At 41.2% G+C, this 25,142-nt stretch overlaps 1 protein-coding gene across 2 annotated transcripts in view; it reads left to right on the top strand.

Annotated features, from left to right (window-relative positions):
* mdga1 (MAM domain containing glycosylphosphatidylinositol anchor 1) overlaps window positions 1-25,142 on the top strand; it is a 234,347-nt gene that overhangs the window by 155,229 nt on the left and 53,976 nt on the right. For both annotated transcript variants that reach the window (XM_033627130.2, XM_033627141.2), the window contains exons 7-11: window positions 6,772-7,041; window positions 9,329-9,658; window positions 10,511-10,810; window positions 20,481-20,747; window positions 20,908-21,056. In XM_033627130.2, coding sequence (XP_033483021.1) covers window positions 6,772-7,041; window positions 9,329-9,658; window positions 10,511-10,810; window positions 20,481-20,747; window positions 20,908-21,056 — 1,316 coding nt within the window. The remainder of the gene's footprint in view (window positions 1-6,771; window positions 7,042-9,328; window positions 9,659-10,510; window positions 10,811-20,480; window positions 20,748-20,907; window positions 21,057-25,142) is intronic.

Below are 25,142 nucleotides of genomic sequence, written 5' to 3' on the forward strand. Positions count from 1 at the left end.
AGCATGGACCTTAAAATGCCAGTTTAATCAATTATGACAACATACAGGCCTTTGATACAGTATATTCACACTTATCTTGATTGTCTATATTATTGTAGCTGTACCTAACAAACAGACAAAGTTTCCATAAGGGTTTGTTGAATACTTCCAAAGCTCTTCGGGCCTACAGGGGTTTACTTTCCTCACATTGTGGTTTGATACAATGGAAGTGGACAGTGCTATTTATGTGCTGATTGCAGTTGTTACACCAGTGAAATGTCTTGTCGGTTTGAGAGCCATCACTAGTGAGGTTAGCTAAAGAGATGTCCCATTAGTGTCTGTTTCTGCATGCACATTTTTGTCACCCATGTTAGAGACTACACAGCCTGTCTGTGTGTGTGCATGGTGCCGTGTGCGCTCTTGCATTAGTAAAAACATGCGCCGGTAAACTAGTTTGTTGAGCCTCCGTGCACCTCTTTCATTACAGTGATTGCAATCTGTTAAAAAAGAGATTAGATGAGAGGATGTACTGCATAAAGACTATTAGAGGAATGAATTGGTTCCTGTACTCTGTGGGGTCGGTCTCTCACTGAGGATTAACTCTCTCTCAGGTCGATAAAAAGCCTGGATTCTCTTCCTTCTTGTCTTTTAGAGTCATTTAAAAGACCCCGTCTGGAGTACACACCTTCAAACATGAATATTTAAAACCTTAAAAATGCACCCAGGACATTCAACAACTCAATATGTTGCGTGGTAAACAAATATTTTGTTCGCAAATGAACATAAAATGGTAACATTTTAAAAATGTACACACATCGGTGCTTCAATTATGCATAACGCACTAAATTACTTGCTCAAGGGAACCTAATGGTAACAAAAGCATTAATTTATGTTGTATCATTAATGTAATGGCTCAGTATTAATAATGGCATTGCAATAATGAGTTCATATGATAAACACTGACTCATAATTTTACAAAAATATATTTAATTTTTGGACTATAACAGCTTTTATTGTTTAACAGCTAATTTGAATACATGTCAATGCATTTCTCACACATTAATGAGTTAATACTCCAAAAACATCACATTGAGTGTAGTAATTGGATCATTTATTAAGGTTTAATTTACAGTACTTTATGGGATGTGATCATAATGGGTTCTGCATTGCTCATTATGCACTGATCCCTTCTACTACTACCACTAGTGATAATAATAATAATAAACAGAAATAACACCGAAATATTAAAAAGACATTCAATTATACGTCTTTTTTTCTTGTCTTTTCTTTTTTTAAATTTTTTTTTACATATTCTTTGTAGTTAGAAGGATCAGCGCCTGACCTTTCAACCAACCCCCATGTGCAGACTACAGGTGTTTTAAAACAAGACCCAAAACTTATGATCTGTCAGGACCCACACACACAATTTGTGAAGGCTGTGATGAAAAAAATAAATAAATAAAGAAGAGGAAGCTTACCCTGCATTAATACTGTATGGACCCTGTTTGAATGTTCTTCTCACCTCTGTAGTCAAGAATGAAAAGGGCCGACTTCATCTCTGCAGCTTACTTTTTATTGACTATCTGTGAGTGATATCTCAGAGCACAGAAGTGTACAATACTGTCAAGGTCCTAAGCACCGCTTATGGAAGGACGAGGAGACACAGACTTTACTCAGGTAGCTGTAGGCTCACCTGGTTCTGACTCAGAGCTTGGATTTGTTTATTTTCTCCAAGCATCTAAACCTATTAGAGAATGTAAGCCTCTTTCATCTTTTTTCATCCATCGAATTGGAATGAATTCACATTGGCAAATAAAGTAGGTGTTTACCACTGTAGCTCCAGCTCTTTATTGTGTGTGTGTGTGTGTGTGTGTGTGTGTGTGTGTGTGTGTGTGGTGTTGTCTTTAGTTTCTGTGCCAGAGGAGACACATTTTAAAAACAAGAAACATATATCAAGCAAGTAAATTATTATACAGAATACAATTTGCGCAACAAGTTCAGCAGCCAGGTTTATTGCTCGCTTTTATTTTATCTCCAAAATGACCCCAAATTACATTTTCTTAAGAGAGTAAATCATCATTATGTCTCCATGTGCTAAACAGCACAGAGTTATCACCTGCTGCATGATGTCTTACAGGGTTGCTGTAGCAAAACAAGCATTATCATCCCATGTGACATGGCAGTTTCAAGAGAATATGTGCATAATTCAAAGAGGCAGGTTGACTGAGCATATTTAAAGCAGATACAATGACCTTGTTTTTCTTCATTTTTGCTGCTATTACTTGGCAAAGTACTAATAGAGAGAGGAAGACTTACACACATAGACACTTAAATTCGCACCAGAGAGCTAGACAGCTCCACCACAGATTAGTAACTCGTGGCCAGTGAAGCAGCTCCGGTAGAGAAACTGGGGCTTGACTGCTTTGCCCTGGGGTGTTATACTGCGGTTGATGAGGGAGGGGGAGACCTTTCTATATTACTCCACCAAAAACATTTTGTAACCACTCGAGGGATTTAAACAGGTGACATTTTGGTCACAAGCTCATTTCTCTCAACGTTATCCTCCTGTCACCCCATTTACGCCCTGTGGCAAGATATGCAAAAACCTATTACAAGATGTTGCAGATAGGATTGCCACCCATGTGGAGCATTTTGAGTGCTTTAAAAAGTGCTCATTTTACATCAAACTAGACAGTACTACAACCACGTGAAACAAGGGTTTTCACCACCATTAGTTTGCAGGGAAACCCTGTTTGATGCTCGAACTAAAAGGGTTATATTGACCACATGGAGAGCCTTGTTTAACAAAGAAACAGCACACACAATTTGCAGGAACTATTACGGCCAGATTATGTCACTAAACAACCATTTAGTGGTTTAGCCACCACTTACCGTATAGTTTCAGTCTGTAACAGCAGGTGCTCATTAAGATAAACACAGACAAACAAATAGACAAGGTGTGTTTGCTGCATAGCAATTCTATCCTATATGTCTAACTGCAAAAGCCTCAACTGATTTAATGTCAGCCAATCTAAAAAACAAAACAAACTAAATCAGTAGACCAATTAATTATTTAATTGGATCATCTTTTAGTTTTTGTCTTTTCATGATACCAATGTTTTTCTTTTATGCTTTTGCCAAACAGAACTTGCTGCATCACCTTATTTTTGGCTACTAGGGAACAAAACATCTCAGAAACAAAGGGACAGATACTGCACACAGACTTCACATAACATCTGATACACCTGCTATGGCTAACAAGTTAGCACAAATTAGCAGTTATACACATCCAGCAAACACAGAGCAACATTATGAATCCATTGGACACATGAAGAATCAAGTTAGTCAGTATGTTTATGCTGACGTTAGCAGAGTTAGCTTGTCATTTTCTGTGGGCTTGTCATTCGAAACTGCTTTATTATGCATGATGATATCTGTGTATAAAAACCACTAAATTCGACAAGTTAAGCAAGACTTTGACCTGCAGTGTGTTGTGTTAGCTGTAGGAACAGTGCTAAGTTTGGAAATGACACACACAATGGCATGTAGTTGCTGGTGGGCAAAACACAGGCAGTGCCAACAACAATACTGTACTATTTGAACCTGGTTGGGACACAAGATTGACAGCCTAACCATCTTGTTGCAATCTTGGACAATCTTGTGTGGAAATAGGGGGTTCAAATAGATGGGAGAGCAGTAGAATATTGTGGCACAGATTTCCTCTTGAACATCACCATGAAAGGAGACACAGGTGGATAACAGCTGTGAGAAGGACGAACTGGACGCCAGGATCAGTTAGTGTTGTTGAGTCAAGTTGGTTGCTTACACTCTCTGAAAGCTCTCCAGTAATTTATGTAATGGCTTGCTGTAATCAGGTTTAACATTAGTATGCATAAACTAGACAGCTAACGATCTTCAATATGTTAGTTTTGATTGAAGGAAGCCATTACATAAATTGCTGGTGAGCTAAACATGTCTGCAACCAACTCGACTCAACAGCACTGACAAATTTTCATTTTAGAGAAAATTAGAACTTTTATGTAGGTTAATTGTGAGTCATTTCTTAGCTGACATTACCTGAAATGAAATGTGTAGCACAAATAAGAATGTCTGAACCAGTGTCCAGTTCTTCCTCTTCATAGCTGCTATCCACCTGTATTTTCATGTGTAATGTTACCAACCAGGTTCGAATATATTGACATTGGCGCTGCCCGTGATAATTTTCCTGTTGATCAGTTTCTTTGTCTTATCTATGGAGCATGGCAGTTCACCATGTCCGCCCACTGCTATAGGCCTACATGCTACATTTTGCGTGATGAGAGTGGTGCTTTTGCTCACCAGTGTTGTGCACAAGTGCGTTTGTTTACACACACTGGATACTCCTGTTAGCCACAGAGCTAGCAAGTCACATGCCAGTTGTGCTGAACACTGAGCAAGGCAACATATGCTACCTCTGCACATCTCTCATTAGCCGACAGAGTTACACACAGCCACCAGTGACATTTACCCACTGAAATAGAGAGCCTGTGAGTCACTACCCCTACGCCACTGGATCTACAGCGAGTGGAATCAAACACAGACTCTCACACTTGGCAGACAATACGCTTTGGCTCAGTATCTGCGCTGTATTTCATTAACAAAATGAAAAAGTACTTGTATAGGCAGGAAAAAACATCATCAGCATAACTGATGCGACTGAGCCATCAGCTGGTACACCTGGCATTTATCGTTTCCTGACAACTGTCTGCTCCTGACGATGATTTTAAAGTAAAACTCTTGGAGTAACTCTACTCTTAGATTTGCACTATACAGTTTAAATCAGTGAATGTTTAGGTTTACTGACAGAGTGAGGAGGCTGTCTTACTGGTATCCAACTATCAAAATAATCTTTCTGTGCACACTGTATGCCATGTAGTTATCAATGTGTGTGTGTGTGTGTACACTCGTTTCACTGTCACTGTGGGTGTTTTTCTTTCATCCCTCTCTCCAAACCTCCTCACAGATGATAAATATCCTTTGTTTTTGTCTTTTGTCCCTTTCCCTCTCCTGTCTTTTATTCTCTACTTCCTCTTCAGTTGCTCAGTACTGTACTGTGTGTGCCCCTCGCTCCCACTGCTTTGCCCTTTTTTGTGTATTTTGATACTGCTGGGGTCCAATCGATCTCTGTCTGGCAGCGGGATTCCTCCCCCCCTCTGCAGATGCATTTTGGGTCATCCTTTACTTTTCCTGTTAGGTCAGTCATAGGAAAATGACGCAATGGCTTGGGGAAGATTTGGGTGATGTGAGAGCAGGGGAACAAGACATGAATTACCTTTGGTTTACTGATTAGTGTACACTGAGAAAAGGATGGCGATTCAAAACCCCTCACATGAATGCACAATGACTCACAGGCATGTACACACACACACACACACACACACACACACACACACACACACACTGTGAGAAACAAATACACTCAGGCACACACTTGTTCAAACACTACATCATATCTGGAGTCAAATTTATAGGCTGTTGCTGTTTGCTGATTTGGTTGAAGGTCATGTTTTGCTTGTGTGTCTTGGGATTTAAACAGTGAAGTGGTGATCCAATACAGACAGCTGTAACTGCCTCCTGTGAAATATCTTTAAGTAGTTCTGAGCATCTGGGAGTTCACCGCTGATCAAGACTCATTTATACCATATGTATGTCAAATTGACAGGTACCACAGTTTTCCAGATTTGTACTACGGCCAATAAGGCAAGGATTGAGTTGGATATCTAGTTAATACAGCTATAGTAACTTGATCAAATGAGCCCAGTCTCATTCCGAAGTCATCGAAATTCAGCGCCCGGGCAGTTACTTGCAACATCAGAAACTAATGAAAAAAGGCGTCCTTTAATTTTGGCATGATACACAGCCAGTTGCTGTTATAGTTTAAAGGCACCTGGCAGTGTCAAGGGGAGACGTGGCAGGACAAGGGCGAAAGTTAAGGCGCCAAAAGTCAGAGTAGTGGATGGGTCCAACAACCATCAACTTTCACCCGAGAAAGCGATGTTCTCATCCCGTAAGATTCTGGCGCCAAACCCTGTTCTTTTTTCCTAAACCTAACCGTGTGCTTTTGTTGCCTAAGCGCAACCATGTGTGTCTATTCGCAGTGCTGTACCAACGTAGTGTATTTGCTGTGAAAACAAAGCTGTATCTTGAAAGAAGACAATGCATATAACGCCAACAACCAATGCACCCAGGATACCTTTCACGTAGTATCTGGACGTGGAAAGTCCATGACCAAAACGCCAATATGTGACGAGGTCGGAAAATGTGTTGATCAAATAGAATGCCAGTAGTTGTAGTATTAAAAGACTAGGATGTCAAATCACCAATTTATACTTACTTAATTTACTTGTGAGGTGCAGATTCTCATATATTCAAGGAGTTGGTGGGAAATTACTAAGATAATGTGACATACATTATGCATATTATATGCATGCGCACACATTAACATAACACATAGGCCTACTCCCATTCTCACTTTTAAGTAATGTCATCACTTCCACTTGCAAAATCCTGTAACCATCCTGCAATCCCACCAGGAAACCTTCATTTGCGTTTGTATTACAGGTGCAGAGAGACAGTTAACATCATTTACAACATCTGTCAGTGTCAGCGTCACGAAACCACCTATCTTGTACAACAGTTGCAAAGCAGAAGGAAAACAACCTCGCTCTGTTCCATGTAACCACAGAGAAAGTGATTTGCTCTCCTTGTAATCCTTTCTTCTCTCCTCCTCTCCTGTGTCTCCCCCCTCCTCAGCTCCCCCAATGATCCGGCTGTCAGTGAACGACACAGTTGTGGTGGATCCCGGCCAGGATGTGTTCTTAACCTGTGAGGTGACGGCAGGTTTCCCGGCCCCCACTGTGACGTGGTCTCGTTACCCCGGCCCCCTTCCCCTCAGCGCCCAAGTTCGAGGGGCAACACTGATTATACGGGCGGCCATGCCGGCTGATGCGGGCTTCTACAACTGCACGGCTGTCAACAATGTGGGAAACCCCGCTCGCAAGAATGTCAATCTCGTTGTCAGGAGTAAGTAACACATGTATGAGTTTGTTCCCAGATGGCAGGAGACAGAAGATGGGAGATTGTTGGTGAATCAGGGTGTTTTGAGGTTGATAGTATGTTTGTGTGTGCATCTTTTGCCAAACTTGACACAATTCATTTAGCAGCAATTCAGTTTTCACATTTGCAAGATTTGAAACTAAAAAAATGTCCAATTTTTGATTCCTTTATCTATTTTGTAATCATGCCATATGTTATTTTTCTTTCCTTTTGCTAACTTAGGGGACAGTATACAACAGATATTTTTAAAATTGTTTTTGACACAGCAAATACACACACACCTGATAAAAGTCCTTGCAGTTTTGAAAGTATTTGATTTAATATGCCGTATATTTAATTTCCAGCACATTAATCCATGCCTCTTTCATTAAAATATTTAAAGATAAAAATTATTTCCCTTACTGAAAATGAAAAGTGCCATCTGTCCCATCCTGCTTTATTCACTGGCTATAACGTGTGAACGTATGCAAATATATTAACTTGTGTGCGCACTGTATGTGTCTGTGTGGTGTGTGACACGCGAGCAGTTGATCCATCATTAGGGAGAGCTGATGTGAATCTTGTCAGAATAGGCCAGTTAAGTATCGCTCTTTTTCTAATTCCCCTGCCGTTAAAAGAGAAGCCTTCCATTCTCTCTCCCCTCCAGCTATTTTTAGTCCCTTTAATCATCTTTATTCACTCCAATTAGTTAGACTGGAGTGGAAGCAATTAGCGACAGTCTCTTCTGTTAGTTAACACTGTAGAGAACGTATGCTGGATGGGTTTCTCCTGTTAGCTTAATGGGCCTGAACGCATCGTCACACCAGCACAGGTGGCAAGACGTTGAATGAAATACACGCACACACACACATACTCGCGTTCAGTGAGTGCAGAGAGATAAAAGTCTGCAGGTAGGCAGGTGACACAGTTGCAAAGTGATGCACACACAGCCACGGGCTCCCTCATCACATGCACACACAACATTGTCTTGGCGCTAACCAGGTAAAGTTGCAGGATCATGTTAAACATATGGTCACTGCTTCCTATCCGTGGCTCCACCCAAGCATCTTGTTAACAAGCTCGAAAGGAGTTTAAATCAAGCTCTCCTCTTCTCCTCCTCGCCGCCTGTCTCTCCCCTTAGTACAGAAACAGAGAGCTGTTTTGTATTCAACATGGAAATCTGTTGGGGAAACGCAGCCTTTGAAACTGAAAATTAAATGTGACAGTGTGAGAGTTACTCTTTGTCCTTGATTTTGTCCCCCCCCCCCCCCCCCCCCCCCCCCTCCTCCTCCTCCTCCTTATCCCCCTGTTATTTTATTCTGTATCTGGCTCCTTTTGTCTCTCCTTCCTTCACAATTTGCTTCCTCCTCTCTCTCTCTGTCTTTCTTCTTCAATTTCCTTTCCCCTTTGGTTTCTTTTTGTCACGCTGCCCCCTCCTCATGCCTCACATGCTATGTCGCAAACTCATCTACCGGTCTGCGTTAGCCATCTTCTCCCTCCTCCATCCACTTTTTTCTCTGTTTTAATTGCTTTTTTACTTTCTTGTTATCCCTCATTTTCACTACCGTATCAATTCTGTCTTTTTGATGTCATTCCTAAAACTTATTTTCAATCGTTTTCCTCAAATTTAAATTTCATTTGTAGTTTATTTGATACAACTTTAGTAAACTTTATTGGCATGACATAAATATGTGCTTCCAAAGTAGAATAAAAAAAGGTTATGTGGAGGGTAAGAGATTGAGAGGCACATACTATATAATAATCACACAGTACAAGGACACAGATTTTCATCAATGCCAAGCACCACTCATACATTATTCCCACCAAGTCATCGATTTAACTCAGTGCACCTCACTTAAGAATTTCTGGCAGCTTTAATGCTACAGGAGGCTGCTGCAAGAGTCACCAGGTCATTTCTGTATTAAACCTCAAGCTAAATACTTTGTAAACGTTAAAAATTGTTTGTTTTACCATGGCAGCAAAACCGACAGGAGATTACCCTTTTTATATACCAGTGTACAGGCTAGTTCAGTTTGGTGTTTTGCATTATAAAATATCGTTCAGACCAAAAGTGAAAGATATTGTAAGCATATTAAGAGAAGAAAATGTTCCAAATGCTTCTTTGTAGTTAGTAAAATTTGTTTTCGTAGTGAGCATTTGAATAGTCCAACCACTATTCATTGTTTTCAACACTGCACCACAGCCAACCTCTGACACTATACTATTTATTTAACCCCTCTGTCTCTCTTCTTCACCTCGCTACCGCCACACACAGCGATGAGCAACCTGACCTTCCAGATTACTCCAGACTCCAACAAGGACAGCGAGACCATCCAGATGGGTCGAGACCTCAAGCTGTCCTGCCATGTTGATGCCACCCCACAGGACAAGGTCAACTACACCTGGTACAAGAACGGTGCACCTGTCTTCAACTCGGAGAGCCTGATCTTGCTGCGCAGTGACCCAGACATGGCACCCGGCACCAGTAGTCTGGAGATTGTGGACATGAAGTTCAGAGACTTGGCTACATACAGCTGTGTGGCCAACTTCCCAGGCAGCAGAGTGTCGGAGCTCCGTGTGGATGTCAACATCTCTCAGAACAGTGGTGAGGTTTTCCTTTTCTTTTTTATTTTATATCTCTGTCAGACTGAGACGAATTTCCATGAGGTTCTAAGCTGCTGTCGGCAAAAGTTAAATAGCTCACTCAAAAATCCTTTCATTGGTCTTTTCTGTATTCAGACCACCAGCAATGACAAATCCAAATGTGCCAGTGGGCTGTAAATAAATGCATGTATTTAACTGCTCATCAGCAGCATTACTTGAAATTGTATTTGGTGGCAAATATAGTGGTTAGAGGTAATTAGGTACTGAGAGTTAAAGAAGCAAATACTCCAATCAAGGCGTGTTTAAGATTGTAGATTGGGCATTCATGACTTCATCAGGCTGACTATATCCTCAACACACAGTCATTGTCAAGTTGTTTCAGGACTTTGTGTGTCTGTGTGTTCATGTGTGCCTTCTCGTGTCTGGTTAACCATAATGTTAGCACTTAATTACCGAGCAGTAATCTTTTTTTATCGTCCCTATGTTGCATTGAAACTATGATTGTCCAATAAAATTAGCCTTGTAAATGTCAGTTCCTTTTGTACCTTTTTATCATCCATCTGTCTCTGTTATTCAGTTTCTCTGTTCACACCCTCTGTAATTTGTAAGTCATGTCCTCCTCTAGACTTGTTATATAACACCATGCAGTCCCTCCTTTCCATTCCATTATACTTGTTAAGTATTTATATTTTAATAATAGTACTCTGAAATGGTATTTTACTTATGTATATGTAACTTTTTAGTTGATTATTATAGGTTAGAATATATGAGATTGTCCTTTGTAGAACATTTACACCTTTTTTTTTTTTTTTTTTTACTATTCCTTTCCCTCTTTTACTGCCCTCCTCTCCAGTCTCCCCTCCAGTGCTGTCAGTACCACCAGGCGGTCAGGTGGTCAGTGTGCGAGAAGGAGGTAACGTTGACCTGGTGTGCTTGGTGGTAGAGGGAAAACCACGTCCACCTATACTGTGGTCACGGACAGAGAAGGACCTGCTAATGCCATCAGGAAGGACCATGGTGGAGACACCCGATGGTCGCTTGAGACTAAAGAACGTCAGCAGGGACATGATGGGGGCGTACCGGTGCCAGACGGCTCCATACAATGGGCTTAACATCAAACGCAGAGAGGCACAGGTCCAACTCAACGTGTTGTGTAAGTGTGAAGTAAACCCACAACAACATACTGTACAACACCATTGGAATAGTAATAATAATAATAATAATAATAATAATAATAATAATAATGATAATAGTAATAATAATAATACAGATACGATTTAAAAAACATCTACAAACTGGTAGACAATTCAAAACAGTTCAAAACTTTTATACAAATGTGCACTGAAAATTTATAAAAAGATTGGAGCAAGGGTTAATACAAGACTAACACAGGAAAAACAAAGATCCCTCAGTGATTCCACAGGGAGTGATTCGCATGAAAGCCTGTTTATAAAACCATGTCTTTAGAGGGGATTGAAAAGATGATACTGGTTTTGCTAGCCTGATTTCCTCAGGCTGGATGTTCCAAAGCACAGGTGCCCTAATAGAGAAAGTGCAGTCACCTTTAGTCTTGAGCCTGGACCGTGGAGCAACCAAAAGGGCCTTGCCTGGGGATCTAAGGCAGCGTTCCAGCTCGTCCTGCAGAAGAAAAAGGGACAGTTAATCCCAAAAACTAAAAATACAGAACCCTCTGACCTGTAGAGTTGTTTATCAGTCTAGATTGTTTTGTTGTGAGTTGCAGAGAGTTGGAGATATCGGCTGTAGAGATGTGTGCCTTCTCTTGAATATAATGGAAATAGATGGCACAGAAATCATGACCTGGTTACTTAAAATAATCAACAGACCTTGTTGTGAGCAGTGAAATGCACAAACTACTTTCTTTTTACCGAACTACATCCGCAAATGGTATCAGCTTGCAGAAAGAAGCATGCATGGACGAGAGGTTCGTGCTCACGACAGGATGGGATATACACATTAATGGTCTCCTACTCAGCCTAGCTGTAATGTTAGCTAGATCATTGGCCCCTAGGTGACCAAAGCCAACGAAAGAAAGACTGAGGACACTGATACAGCTGAAAGAGATGACCACTAGAGAGTAAGAGAAAGAGACAACAAATCACAGCAATGTATAGTATGTAGTTCAGACAATCCCAAGGAGAGCGACGACATGCAAGCTGAGGTTTGAACTGTATGAATTCCCCCCATGTGAAGCATAGGGAAAAGTAATTTTAGGCACTGTGTATGTCCTTGAGACAGTTTCTGAGACTATCAAAGCAGTTGGGATCATCATATCTTAATAGATATAACTGTGTGTCATCAGCATAGCTGTGGAAAAAAAATGCTTCAAATTATATGACGCAGTGCAAGCAGGTAAAAGGAAAAGAAATAAAAGGCTGGGGTTACTTGGTGAGAGTATTTGTCCCACCTATTCAGTGCAGTTTGGTGTAAATAGGATTGGTGACAGTATCTGGATGACATGGTTATATCTGCATCTTTTCTACTACTAAGACAGAATAATATGAAACTTTAGTGATCACTGGCAGTTAACAGTAATAGTAGTAGCAATGTCTGCAATGAACAAAAAAAACTTAAGAACGACATAGAATATATTTTGATCAGGAGAGACAGATTTGTGCTGATAAAGATTTAACAGAAGTTTTTGGCGCTTGGACACCAGAGGGAGATATTTTTTGATCGAGAGAAGTCTGAGGAGCAGAAAGATAAATCCCCCTGTGGAGTTCAGACACTGGTGGTGGTGGTGGTGGCTGCTGACTCTAAAGGTTGATGAGGCAGATGTGGCTGATGAATCGATAAAGACTAGGTGGTGATGGGGAGATGGAGGGCACACATGGCAGAGAAAGAGCCATATTTAAAATGAGGAGCAGTAAGATGATAGGCTGTCAGAGAGGGTGTGTCATTGTGCTATTGGTTGATTGTGAATCAGCTCACCTGACTCAACTGACCCACCCAGACAATGACACCTAGAGATAGTGCGTGAGCATATGTGCAAGGAGTGCATGGTAGGGTGAGAAAGAAATCTTACAGCCTGAGCATTGAAAGTGTTGTCTTCCTGACTGAACCTTCGCTAGAGCCTCATGCAGTGGCAAAATAAAGTAGTAAAACGAGAAGATTACAGCAGGTAGAGGATAATTACAGTAACAATTTTAGTATCAGTTGAAAATGTATGGTAGGCATTATTCCTGTTAAACCTATAAAAGCTCTGCGTGACAGGTTGAAATTTGAATACAGTTCTTTCTAAAGGTAACTTTTGCACAGACCTCTATAGGCCATAAGAAGTCTTTGTTGCTATGATAATATCAGAGATCCATTAAAACACTGCATTTTTATTAAATATCACACTCAATAATGGCAAATCTTCTCGCTTTGAAAACACCTTTTAAACTGTGTACCCTAAAGACGGATAAGGACATGCATGGCAATGTAAAGAGTGTAGAAAGGGAGAGTAAAAGGAAATGAGGACACACCTCTACGGCTTAAAGGCTGTTTTCTCTAAATCTACCTCTTCCCCTTTGTGAGAGCTCCGGTGGGGGCTGCCATTATAATTCTCCCAGAGGATGGGCTTTGAGAAAGAAGTAGGATCTGTCTTGGTAGTGTAACACATAATTTCAATACCCTTTCCTTTCCCAAGAGGTTACTTACTTTTACTTACTTCTACAATGCTTGAATCGTACCGACACTCACTGGTACTGAGCAACAACAAAAAACCAAACATTTTCATCACAATAGTTTTTTTGCGTAGTGTCCATTGTGTTGTATGTACAACTGTTTCACTTACATAGGTTCAAGTAGTAGTTTCTCTAGTTTAATTTGATGTGTTTCATTAGTGCTAGCTTTGAAGCTGAATGCTATAAACTGTTAGCTCTTTCATGGCTGCTAGGCATGGGGAAGGTTGTAACAGTTCTTAAAAAGTGTGGATTTTGGGCCCACGAAGCCTGCACCCCAGGCAAGGACATCTACATTTGCCACAACTGCCAATCAGATTAAAATAGGCTATAGGTATTATGCCTTAGTTTGCTCAGATAATAGTTACTCTTCGAAAGTGTTTATTGTTCAACTGTTCAAATGCTGTTCAAACGTCAACTTTTTTTGTATTTATGTTATACATTTCTATTAATTTTAATATTATAATTATTGTATCCTTACAAGTTTATTGTTCCTTCTTTATTATTCATTGAAGTGCTTTAATACATTTAGCCTATTGTGAATCTTTTTTAAGCACAATAATTTAATTGTTACATCCATCCCCAGCTAGTGTTACAACTCACCCCGGTACTGGGGTACGTTGTAACAATATACCTCTCTGTATTTGACATTAATTTCCATAATCTGTGATGGTGTAGTAGAGGTCAAAGTGTGTGTTATTTATAGCAGACAAATATGGGTACCACATATCAAAATTTAAGAGCTTTAACAAAAAAACCCACTGAGTTACACTTGCTCAAACAAAAAGTGTTACAATCATCCCCGGTCTCCCCTACTTTAGGCATCCTTATGTACATGATTAAACCATACAAAATCACTTGTCACCCAAAACTGCATGTGCATGTGCATGCGGTGCAGTTGCTGAGTGCCCTCCAACTTTCTTTTAATTCTATTTGTTATAACGTAATAACATAAATTTAAATAAAAAAAGAGAGAAAAACAATGCTTCCAGTGTACTTACGCGTTGCAGGAAGTTACAAATACCTTGCTCCTTCTGTGAACTAACACTGGATGTGCTCTATTTATGTTAGCACATCAGGTGGGCTCAATCAGTGTACCATACAGAAGATGTAATCAGCAGCAGTAACACAGGGTCCCCTGCTGAATTTCCTTTTTGTGAGCGAGTGTTGACATTCATGTCGTATATTGCAACCAATGGGTAAAATCAAACATAATAACCCGAGGAAAATAACATTTACAGAGTGTTTTTGGTTGACTGTGAGCTTCTCCATGGCACGACTAGCTCATTCTGAACAATTATGGACAATGAAATTCAAGTATTGGAGTTGTTTTAGCACTCAATCAAGGAGCTTTGTTATTTCCGAGGAATTTAAGGACATCCCACCCATAGTTTTTCAGCAACATAGAATAATAAATGAATCATGAACTTAAATCATTCATATATTTAAAATGTTATTAGATGGGTCACAAATGTGATGTATAGTTAAAAGCCTGCTTTCTTGCACAGCAGTGTATCATTGCATTGCTAAGTGCACGGTTTAATTCAGTAAATTTATGTTAACAGGAATTCAGTATTCAGTGCAACCCTTTCGGCACTGTCCCAGTGTGCCCTGTGTACAAGGTCAAGTTAAAAGACTACTATTAATTAAAGTGATGAAATGTACAAGACATAAGAAAAAGTGTGAGGATACAAAAAAGTAAGAGCAGTACATCTAAAACACATAAAACTATAATGACACAAAAAGAGAGGAAGAATGAAAGGACTGGGTCTCTATTCATTACGTAACTTAGAGTAGGAAATTTGTACTTTTTGGACCAAAAGCTCTTATATTTTGATGCTACTTATACTAATATATTTGATCATACTTTGTAAGGATCTTTTTCTGTTATTTCTTTTAGAATTAAGGATTCTTTCCCATACTTGATGAAAACACACCCAAATCACTGCCCTCTCTTCTCCTCTTCATCTCTCCTCTCCTCTTCAAGAAGGATTTACAGGGCCTGCTAATGCAGGCGGGGCGGAAGGGCAACACTCTGTGAGCTCTGCTGTCCACACTGGCCAAGACTGATTAATGGACCAGGTGGCCACCCCACTCTGGACAGAGAAAGAAACAGAGAGATGAGACAGATACATGAGCAGGACCAAGAGAGAAAGAACCATGGTTAAGAGAGAGCTTTGAACAGGGAAGCAGGGTTAGGGATGGCGAGGTGCAAGAAATGAAATGTGTGATAGGGAGGTTAAAAGATGGAAATAAGGAAAAGAAGGAGGAACACCATAAATGAGGAGATATTGCCGTAAAGCTACAGCCAAGAAAAGTGCGTGTCTTTTTCTCTCACTACCCCTCGTTATGTCCTGCTCCCATTTTACTTCACTTGTAAATTTGATCAGTTTTGTTTTGCCTCCTTCCATTCAGCACTGTTGATCGATGTTAGGGAAGGACGCCATCATTTTTTATGGCAGATATAATTAAGAGGATACGCAGATTCTTGCCACTGTTGCCTTTCCCACTTCCTCCCTTCGCCGTGTATCCCTTCTTCACTTCACCACTTTCCCTCCAAGAGAGGTGGCTGTTCTTCCTCATTGCGATTCTCATCATCATCAATCAGCTAACTGCTGGCCATGAGAGAGGACCTCTCTCTGTCTTGTCATTCCCTTTCTGCATCCTGCATTCTCTCATTCTCTCCCCACCTCCCATACTCAATCATCGACTTCTCTCACTTTCACACCGCACTTTTCCTATCATTTGTCTTCCTCATTGTCTTCTTCTTTAAGGGCTGTTTCTCTCTCCCTTCATCCCGCCTAACCCCCCCCCTCTCAGTCCCATGTAAATTGATTTTCTCTTTGTGTACTGTAAATGTTTGGCTTGGTCAGTGTTGCATTCCCAGATGGAATCCATTTTGCATTCGATAAAACAGATAGCGATGGTGTGTTTACATGGATTATGGTCTTCTGACTATGAAACATTGCATGTGGTGCTGTGAGTCCCAAATGAGTAGCAAATAAATGCAAAGACTATGCCAAAGACGTTTCTAATAGTTGGGTTAGGGATCAAAGTAACCCTATGACTTGGAACATGTGAAGCCCACTGCTAAGAAATTTACATAAATGTTGAAATGTATACTTCAGGTTTAGGTAGGGGGGTTGTAATGACTTGTCTACAAATTCTACGGTGGATGGAGTGATTTATAAACTGCTCACAAAGCAGCTGACAACACACCTCCTCCTCCTTCCCTCCTTCCTCCCTACTTCTTTCACCATCGCCCCACAGTTTGCCTGCTTTTCTTTAACCTTGCCACCTGTTTCCAAAGTCAGACAGCCATCAGTATGCACATGTGTGTCCATAAGCAGGAGCAGGGTATGTGACCATACACTAATCAGTCCATAAGATTGCAATATGACCTTTGACCACTCCCCCATTCCTCAGCTCTATCACATGGTCATGTTACGGCTGCAGGAAGAGTTTCCAAAGGTCAGAGGATAATAATGACCTGACACGCAGCGGCAAATGATAATTTAGATTCTACATATAAGAGGATAGAAAGCTGTATGAATGTTGCATCCACATGTTGGCAGTCTAGACCTAAAACAAGACGGATGCAGAGAAGTTAAATGTTCTGGTGGTTTCCAGTCTTAGCATGCAGGTGCTCACTCATGTTCCTTTGACTGGAGTGCAAGCACAGAATGGTAAACTGTGTTTCCAAACAAGGATTGGTTTGGCTGTGGATACCTGTACTTATAACACATATAAACAGTAAAAGCTTTACTCACACAGAGAATAGATGAGCTTTAGGAGGTTCGATCAGATTCAATCCGCGCATTAACTAGGTGGTGTGTTAGTCCCGCTTCAACATTGTCTCAGCGAGTACAAATAACAATACTAGTGCTCAAAACGGCTTCTGGGATAGTTTCTGCTACTGTAGTTGTCACTTGTACCACATTTTGCCTTGATGACACACACCCACACACGGTCTCACGAGGTGTAAACAATACCAGCCTCTGCAATGTTGTCTCAGCTGGTAAAAATAACAGTACTAGTATTAATAATAATACAAAAGTGGCTATGAAACCTTCTAATAAAGAGGCAAATTGAGGAGGTTTAAGTATGTATTTAAAACTATCAACACTGTGTGAACATCAAAATAATTTGTAATCAGATACGTTCCTTGTTGAATGTCTTTTGTTATTACTTTCATCACTCCTGGGCTGGTTAATTCTGCTCGGAGCTTCCCACATTGTATCAAGCACAATAAGAGCGTCTCTCTGTTTTCAGTCCTCTCCCCTGCTCCTCGTGTTATCTTTCTGTCTGTTTCCTCCACTCCTCCTTACTGTAGCTCATTCGTGGCCCTATCCATCTAAATTACAGGCATAACACAGATTAGACTATAATTACACATCTGTGTCTGATAAACTTGATTCATAAGAGACTCTAGTCATGCTGCCTCACCTCTAGGGGCCTCAACACCAGATCTCATCACTGTTAGTACGGTGATACCACCATTAGCATCTTGTCTATTATCTACATGATTAGCCAGGGGTGAACTAGCTGGCTGTGATTTGTGGCACAGTCATTTGGCTGTCTTGTGTCCTGGCTGACCCCGGGGCAACAACAGCTAGTCAGTCATTAACTGCAGAGCTGCACATCCCTGCTGACAGGTTAATTACAGCTGGTTAGGATAGGTTAGCAGCAGGGGTGGGACTGTGCCTCGTAAAAATGCTCCATCCCTTGTGCTTGCGGCAGTAACAGTTGCTCTGTGTGGGATTATTTGTCAAAGCGAATCTTTTCTGATGCTGTGAGGACATTTACACTGCAGAGAACAAAAGGATAATGTAGGGAAGATGAGGCATGGGTAGTGGTGATGTATGTACACCATTGCAGGCCATTTTGCATTGTCCACATCTATAAGCTGAAATCTCCTCCACAAACTGCTCTGCTTCGGTTTATCTCCATCTCCTTTATGATGGATATAGATTTTAAAAAAAAGAAAACAATTAGAGATAATGGGTCTTACATGGATGCACCTCATCATTATGCTTAATCACAAAATAAGTGTCCCAAATATTTGGTTCAGTCAGTGCATATGAGCCTGTGAGAGAAAGTATAGTGATTTAAAGTACAATCGTGCAAGAAACCACGATTTAGAAATAACTCTGATCTAAAACCTCAGCATCATGCTCCATAATGGAAACATAAATGTGTTGCATTATTACACCAGCTATCTTCATGCAACACAAGGCTTCTACATTGCTGAGAAATTGTTTAATTTACCTTGAAAATAAATACATTAAAAAAGCACAAAACATATAATAAAGCTTAATATTTTACACATATATTGACTTAAAAAAAATTGTATATTAATTATATACGACATAATAAACACAGAATCAACAGAAAGGATAAATGACTTTCTTTAATTCATTTAGATGTTTAAAGTGTTTATGTAGCTTATACGAGTATTTATTAGGTGCTAAAAGAATATATTTATGACATAATTACTAATCAAAAGCTTTTAATTATTGACTGATGTGAAGATTTATTTAAATGCATTATCTCTTTATATCCATTCAATTCAGTGGAAGTGACAGGAAGGACAAAAATCAGTGTGTGTGATGTTTTTAGGCGATTCAAATACTTCTTACATCAAAGCAAATGGAAGCACTGCTATTAAGTGATAAGTTGCAATTAAAAATGCAAAGAATTAAAGCAACTCGTACTTTTCTTGCATTTCACACAGCACTTAGAAAAAAATTTGAACATCCACAACTCCTGCCTCCCTCCAAAGGCCCATCCTCCTCCTCCTGCAACTCCACCTCCCTCCAAAGGCCTACTCCCCCCTCCTCCATTACGTCCTCATTACGTCTATGATAGACGTAGGCGTTGGCATGGTAACGTTAGATAGTAGCATTTACGTTACTAGTAAGTGGAAACGCACAAGGAAAATAACATTGATGTTTCAGAGGCTACGCTACAGTAGGCTAACGTTAGCCATTAGCAACTGGATGCTGTGTTGTCATAACATTATGAACTGAACTGAACTGAACTGAACTTCTTTGTCATCTTTATGCGCAGCACAAAAAACGAACTGACATTTTGTATACCCCAAGCAAACAGAAACAAAACATAAAAACAATTTGTGCAACACATAAGAAAGAACATATAGTGCAATAGTAAGATGAAAAGGGTCGACATTTCACAGTCAAAAACTCCACATCCTGAGAGCAGAACTGGGAGATCCTCTTCACATCACAGCACCATGAATTGTTTGTGTATACACCACGGAACTTACCAGATGATGCAACCTCCCCGTCTGCTCTGTTTAGTGTTAGCCTCCTTAGCTCAGCACCGGCGTCTTATATGTTACCATTCATCCATGTCTCAGTGAACACAAGGACGCAGCAGTCCCTCACTCCTCAGTGGGTGGATCTCCACAGTCGGATGTAATCTATTTCGTGTCCAGCGAGCGGACGTTCGCCAGAAGGCCGCTAGGAACAGCTGGTTTGATGGGGTTAGCTGTTAGCATAGAGCTAACCCCTCCGCGCTTCCACAGCTTCTGCGTCCTGTCACAGTGCTGCCGGCGTCTTCCCTTCGGGACAGCTCCAGGCGAAACTATAGTCATCTCAGGTTACTAGTTTATATCCACAAGCATCCCTGTTACTAGCATATTTGTTGTCTCACAGACTCCGGGGTGGAGGGTGTGGGGGGATGTTACGCGAGCAGTTACGTCTGTCGGAGGCCTACACATGGGGAAGACAGACAGGACAAAAGAAAACTCCGACCAATCATTGCGTTCAGTCCGAATGCAGTGATTGGTCGGAGTTTTCTTAGAACCATATGAGAATGGTATAATGGTAAAATTAGTTTTCATCTCTGGTGGAATTCACTTACATTTCAGTGTGCCATCAGCTTATTGATAGCATTTTAACCTAAACAAAGAAAAGTGTAAAATTTCTGGAAAGGTAAGTGTTGCCTTGATTGATTATCCTTATAGACGTTCAAACAAAAAGTTGCAAATACCATTATTTTGCATCCGCACCTCACACCCTCACACTGATTTTCATGGCAGGTTAAACAATGACTAAAAACCTACACGAGCAAATGCTTTTTAGTTGACTAAAACTCACAGGTCTCTTGTCCCTGCAGTTCCTCCCATACTGGACCCAGTCTTCCAGGACATGCGTTCTAGGAACTTCCAGATGGTGACCCTGAGGTGTACAGTCATGCGCTCAAACCCACCACGCCTGACAGACATCCGGTGGTATCGTCAGGGCGACTTAATCCGTATGCCCATGCCAGACCTGAAGGAGACGCCAGAGCTGAAGTTTAAGCTGGAGCCCACTAACAATGGCACTTATGAGTGCCGAGTCAGCAACAGCGCAGGGACATCAACGTGCACATTTAATGTATCTGGTGAGTGAACACAAGTGAGACAGTGGTATGTTATCCATTTGTGGAAAGTAATCAATCTATATCTATCAGCCATTCATCTTGTATTCATATACAGTTATCTCTTCTTCATGACCATTTACCAATGTCATTTTTGTTCTCTCTCTTCCCCCCTATTCCACAGCACAACCCTATAATGCTGAGTTTTACTTCGACACACCCAATCCTGTGCGAATTCAAAAAGGAAACAACTATTCCTACAACCTGCAGTGGACACAGAAAGATCCAGAGGCCACGGACCGCATCATAGGTTACTGGATTAACGTCCGAAAGGTAAAGTAATACCTAATACGGCTCATTCATGTATGCCCTCACGTTACTTGAACTCTGGTATATATACGACATTTGACCAGACAGGTACATGGTTTGACAAGCAGGAGCTCACTGACTGTTTACTCCTCCTGACATTGATCTGGCTTAAACTAAGGCAAACTTTGGCTAGCTGGGTTTATTTGCAAGTTTGGTCTCACCTTGACTGAACAGGCTCATAACTTATGTAGACAAGAACACACAGACGCACAAGTCTGTATGTAGTGAAGTGTGTATGCTAAGTAAACATGGGGCTTTATGAGTCCCGGGGAGTGTCCAGTGTGTGTAGTCAATCAATTGAGACCTACGCTGAATTACAACATCACAGCTCTCCTCTCCTCTCCTCTCCTCTCTTCTCCTCTACAGTCTTACCCTATCCTATCCTATCCTATCCTAAACAAAAATTTACTGCATTTCCTTTATATTTTGTATGATTATGATATCATTTTCTCTTTAATTTTCAAATGTTGTTAAGCCTGTAGACATGATAACAAAAATAAGTACAGATATTTTTTTTAAATCAACCCATATGACCTCCATTCTTCAGTTTTTCCTCCTTCTCACCTCTTACATTGTCTCCTCTCTTGTTATTCCCTTTTCATGCTATCTTCTTCAGCTCTCATCACTCAGTCATATCAACCACAGACTTTATTTTCTACTTTCCATCACCCGTAGATGTGAGGATGAGTGGCCTGCTCTAAAAAGCCCCATTAGAGGGTTACGCCTGTGTTCACAGAACTAAGGTTACAATGCCTGCCCTTCATTCCAAACTTCCACATACAATTACTTTGCTCTCACTGCAAGATTCTAGCTTTGAGTGCCAGACGGACAATAATGTGTTCACTGTGATGTAACCACAACTTAACAAGACCATGCCTCCACTGCCAGCATCTCTCATTTTAGCCAGAATTCAGCCCAGAGACAGTTAAGAGTACATTTTTTAATGGTATTTTCATGTTTTATCTTGTCCTCAAATGATTGACTTCGCATTGACGTGACTTCATTTTCACAACCCTATGAGAGGTGTTAAATTAGTCGTGCAGTCACAAACTTGAATTTAGAACATGCACTTGAATAACCTCTGATGCCGCAACACTAACAATTCACCGTAAGCAGATTTTAAAGGAACAGAAAGTTCTCCCATGGTTCCTTCAGTGTTAATTGTTGAGAAGCTTTTTTACTGGGAGCAGAATTGTCCGCAGAGGTCTCTTCGTCCTGAAAACAAACAGTCCAGATGATTAAAACTGGTGGAAACACTGACAAAAGCAGTTCCACATTACAAATCAGTATTTCTCTGACAATGTTCTGCATGTTGCAGGCAGGTTGCTAGCGCAGCACCTGCTAATGTGTAACTCTTAGCTGTGCTTACCTTTTTTCTGATCCAGACATCCACAATGTTTTTACCAGGAGCTGAATTATCCACAGAGGTCTCTTTCTTTTTAAAACACATTATCCAGGTGGTTTAAACCGGTAAAAACACTGAGTTGTTTAACATTAAAAAAAGTGTTTTTTAGAGGGGCTGCTAACTGCTGAGGGCTGGTGCAAAAATGCAAATGGCCCTACTAGAGCCAGTGTTTGGTTTGTCGATTCTGGGCAACTGTAGAAACATTTGTTGTCAGTGGGTGCTGACCTCCACCAGGATTGTCCCTTGTCACTGATCCTGTTTGTGATATTAATGAACAGGATCTTGAGGCGCAGCCAGGGGGAGCTGGAAGGCGAAGCTTTTGATTTACTGGTCCATCTACTTCACAACCCTCTCTTGTCTACGTCACAGCCCTCACTTGTCGCCATGAGCTCTGGGTAGAGACCGAAAGAATGAGCTCATGGCGACAAGTGAGGGTTGTGACGTAGATTTACTGGTCCATCTACGTCACAACCCTCACTTGTCGCCATGAGCCATGACCGAAAGAATGAGATCGCGGATACAAGCAGCCAAAATGAGTTTCCTTCGTGGGGTGGCTGAGCTCAGCCTTAGAGGTAGGGTAAGGGGCTCGGACATCCGGAGGGAGAGTAGAGCCGCTGCTCCTTGAAAGGCGTCAGTTGAGGTGGTTCGGGCATCTGATCAGGATGCCTCCTGGGCACCTCCAAATGGAGGTACTCCAGGCACATCCCACTGGTAGGAGGCCCCGGGGCATACCCAGAACAAACAGGAGGGATTACGTATCTCATCTGGCTTGGGAACATCTTGGGGTCCCCAAGGTAGTGCTGGAAAGCGTTGCTGGGGAGAGGGACATCTGGGGTGCTTTGCTCAGCCTGCTGCCCCCGCGACCCGGCCCCAGTATGTGGATGAAAATGGATGGATGGATGGATGGATGGATGGAAGTAACAAGCATACACAGCTACTGTATTCAGCTGCAGGTACACACAGTATCTGAAAACCGACAGACTAATGCTTTCAGTACTGACCCATATTGTTACTGATTTTTAGGTTTTTATCCTTCAGAAACTCAAAGGCTTTCTGCTTACACCAACCAAACCCTTCCTATAAACAGTTTTGGAGCCCTCTGAGCGGGCCCCTGATCTGAAGTTGGAAACCTTTGTCCACAACAGGAGAGCAACCTCAGGCCACCCTCTTGTTTTGTTTCAAACATCTATTCATAGACTACTGGCCTTGAGTCAGAAGACAGGAAGGATAATAGTGAATTATACACAACTGGCTGGGGGTAGGTGTGTGCGTGCATGTGTCTGTGTGTGTGTGTTAGGCACTGAAACAGAGGGAATGCAGGGTCTGCCAGCTTGCTTTTGTGTGGATGAATAGCTAATTCCCCTCCTACTTTAAGACTTGGCTGCTTACCTCATTAAGTAAGACTCTACAGGGAGACAGAAAATGAGCACTGGCCTTCCTAAGATGCACATTTGATTGCATGCCCCAGCCCTCTGAAAACTCTTGCTCTATCTCTCTCTTGTTCCCACTCCTTTTGTCCTCTATCCTTCTACCAATATTTCTCTATCTTTCACACACAGCATCCCTTCCGTTTTTCCCCCAATTACTTCCTCTTTCTTTGCCGTCTCACAGTCTTCCTTGCTTCCACTTGTGCTCCTCTCTTTCTCACGCTTTCCCTCTCCTCTTTAGTTTTTTGTCTCTGAGGTACTGAGTGCAGACTTAATGGCATTTAATGTTGGATGAACCGTAGTAACTGAAATAGCGCTGATAAATAGTCGTAGCGAGTTGTTATGCTGCCAGTGTTAAAATAATGAGTTGCATTAAGTGGCAGTTAAGGACTTTCTTAAATGTTGCCAAAGTTTAATTGAATTTCAAGGTTTTTACCTGCATATTTGTTATGTGTGTATCAGAGAACAGCAAAAATCAGACAGAAAAAAAGGAAAGCAGAGGGTGAGAGTGAGATTGAGCAAGGAAGTGAATGAAAGGGTGCGAAAGAGAGAAATAAGATGCAAATTAAAAAAAAACAGTGAATCTCACCGGTCCTCTCAGCTATTAAATAGAGTACGAGAACATTCAAATGTAATACCATCTCAATTTCACAACCCATCTATTTCTGCAACACTCTCTTCAGCTCATCCTCTTAACGCCTTGACATTCTATCTTTTTAGCACATACAAAATGATGTAGGGGGTCTCAGGGGAGACATGCAGACACAGAGGGGAATAAAAGAGATCACTCAGAGACTCAGATCAGTTCAGCAGAGCAGTGCTCTTCACGGTAGGTCTGAGCATACGCCTATAACTTTTGCTCATATGCAATAAGTGTGTCCATTTGCCTTTTGTTGCTGTGTAAGTCAGTGTGTTTTTGATGAGGCTTTGTGCCCATATGCATGTATATATGAATGGCTTCTAATGTATTTGTTTTTAGCTGGGTGTATAGCGTATGTCCATTTCTGTGTGTGTGTGTTTGGCAGACCACATGGTTTGCTCCATGAGTCATTGCCAGGCTGTGAAATCCCCATTTACACTTCTTAATTTAGTTTCATTCTCCCTGCAGGGGGTTTCCCTGTTTAGGAATTAACAGAGCTGACAGGCCTTCCTTGTTTTCCTGAAGCTGTCCTTACACCCATTTTCTACACACCAACCTCAACCCCTATGGTTTCTTTT

This window comes from Epinephelus lanceolatus, chromosome 2, assembly GCF_041903045.1.
Source record: "Epinephelus lanceolatus isolate andai-2023 chromosome 2, ASM4190304v1, whole genome shotgun sequence".
Classification (NCBI taxonomy): domain Eukaryota; kingdom Metazoa; phylum Chordata; class Actinopteri; order Perciformes; family Serranidae; genus Epinephelus; species Epinephelus lanceolatus.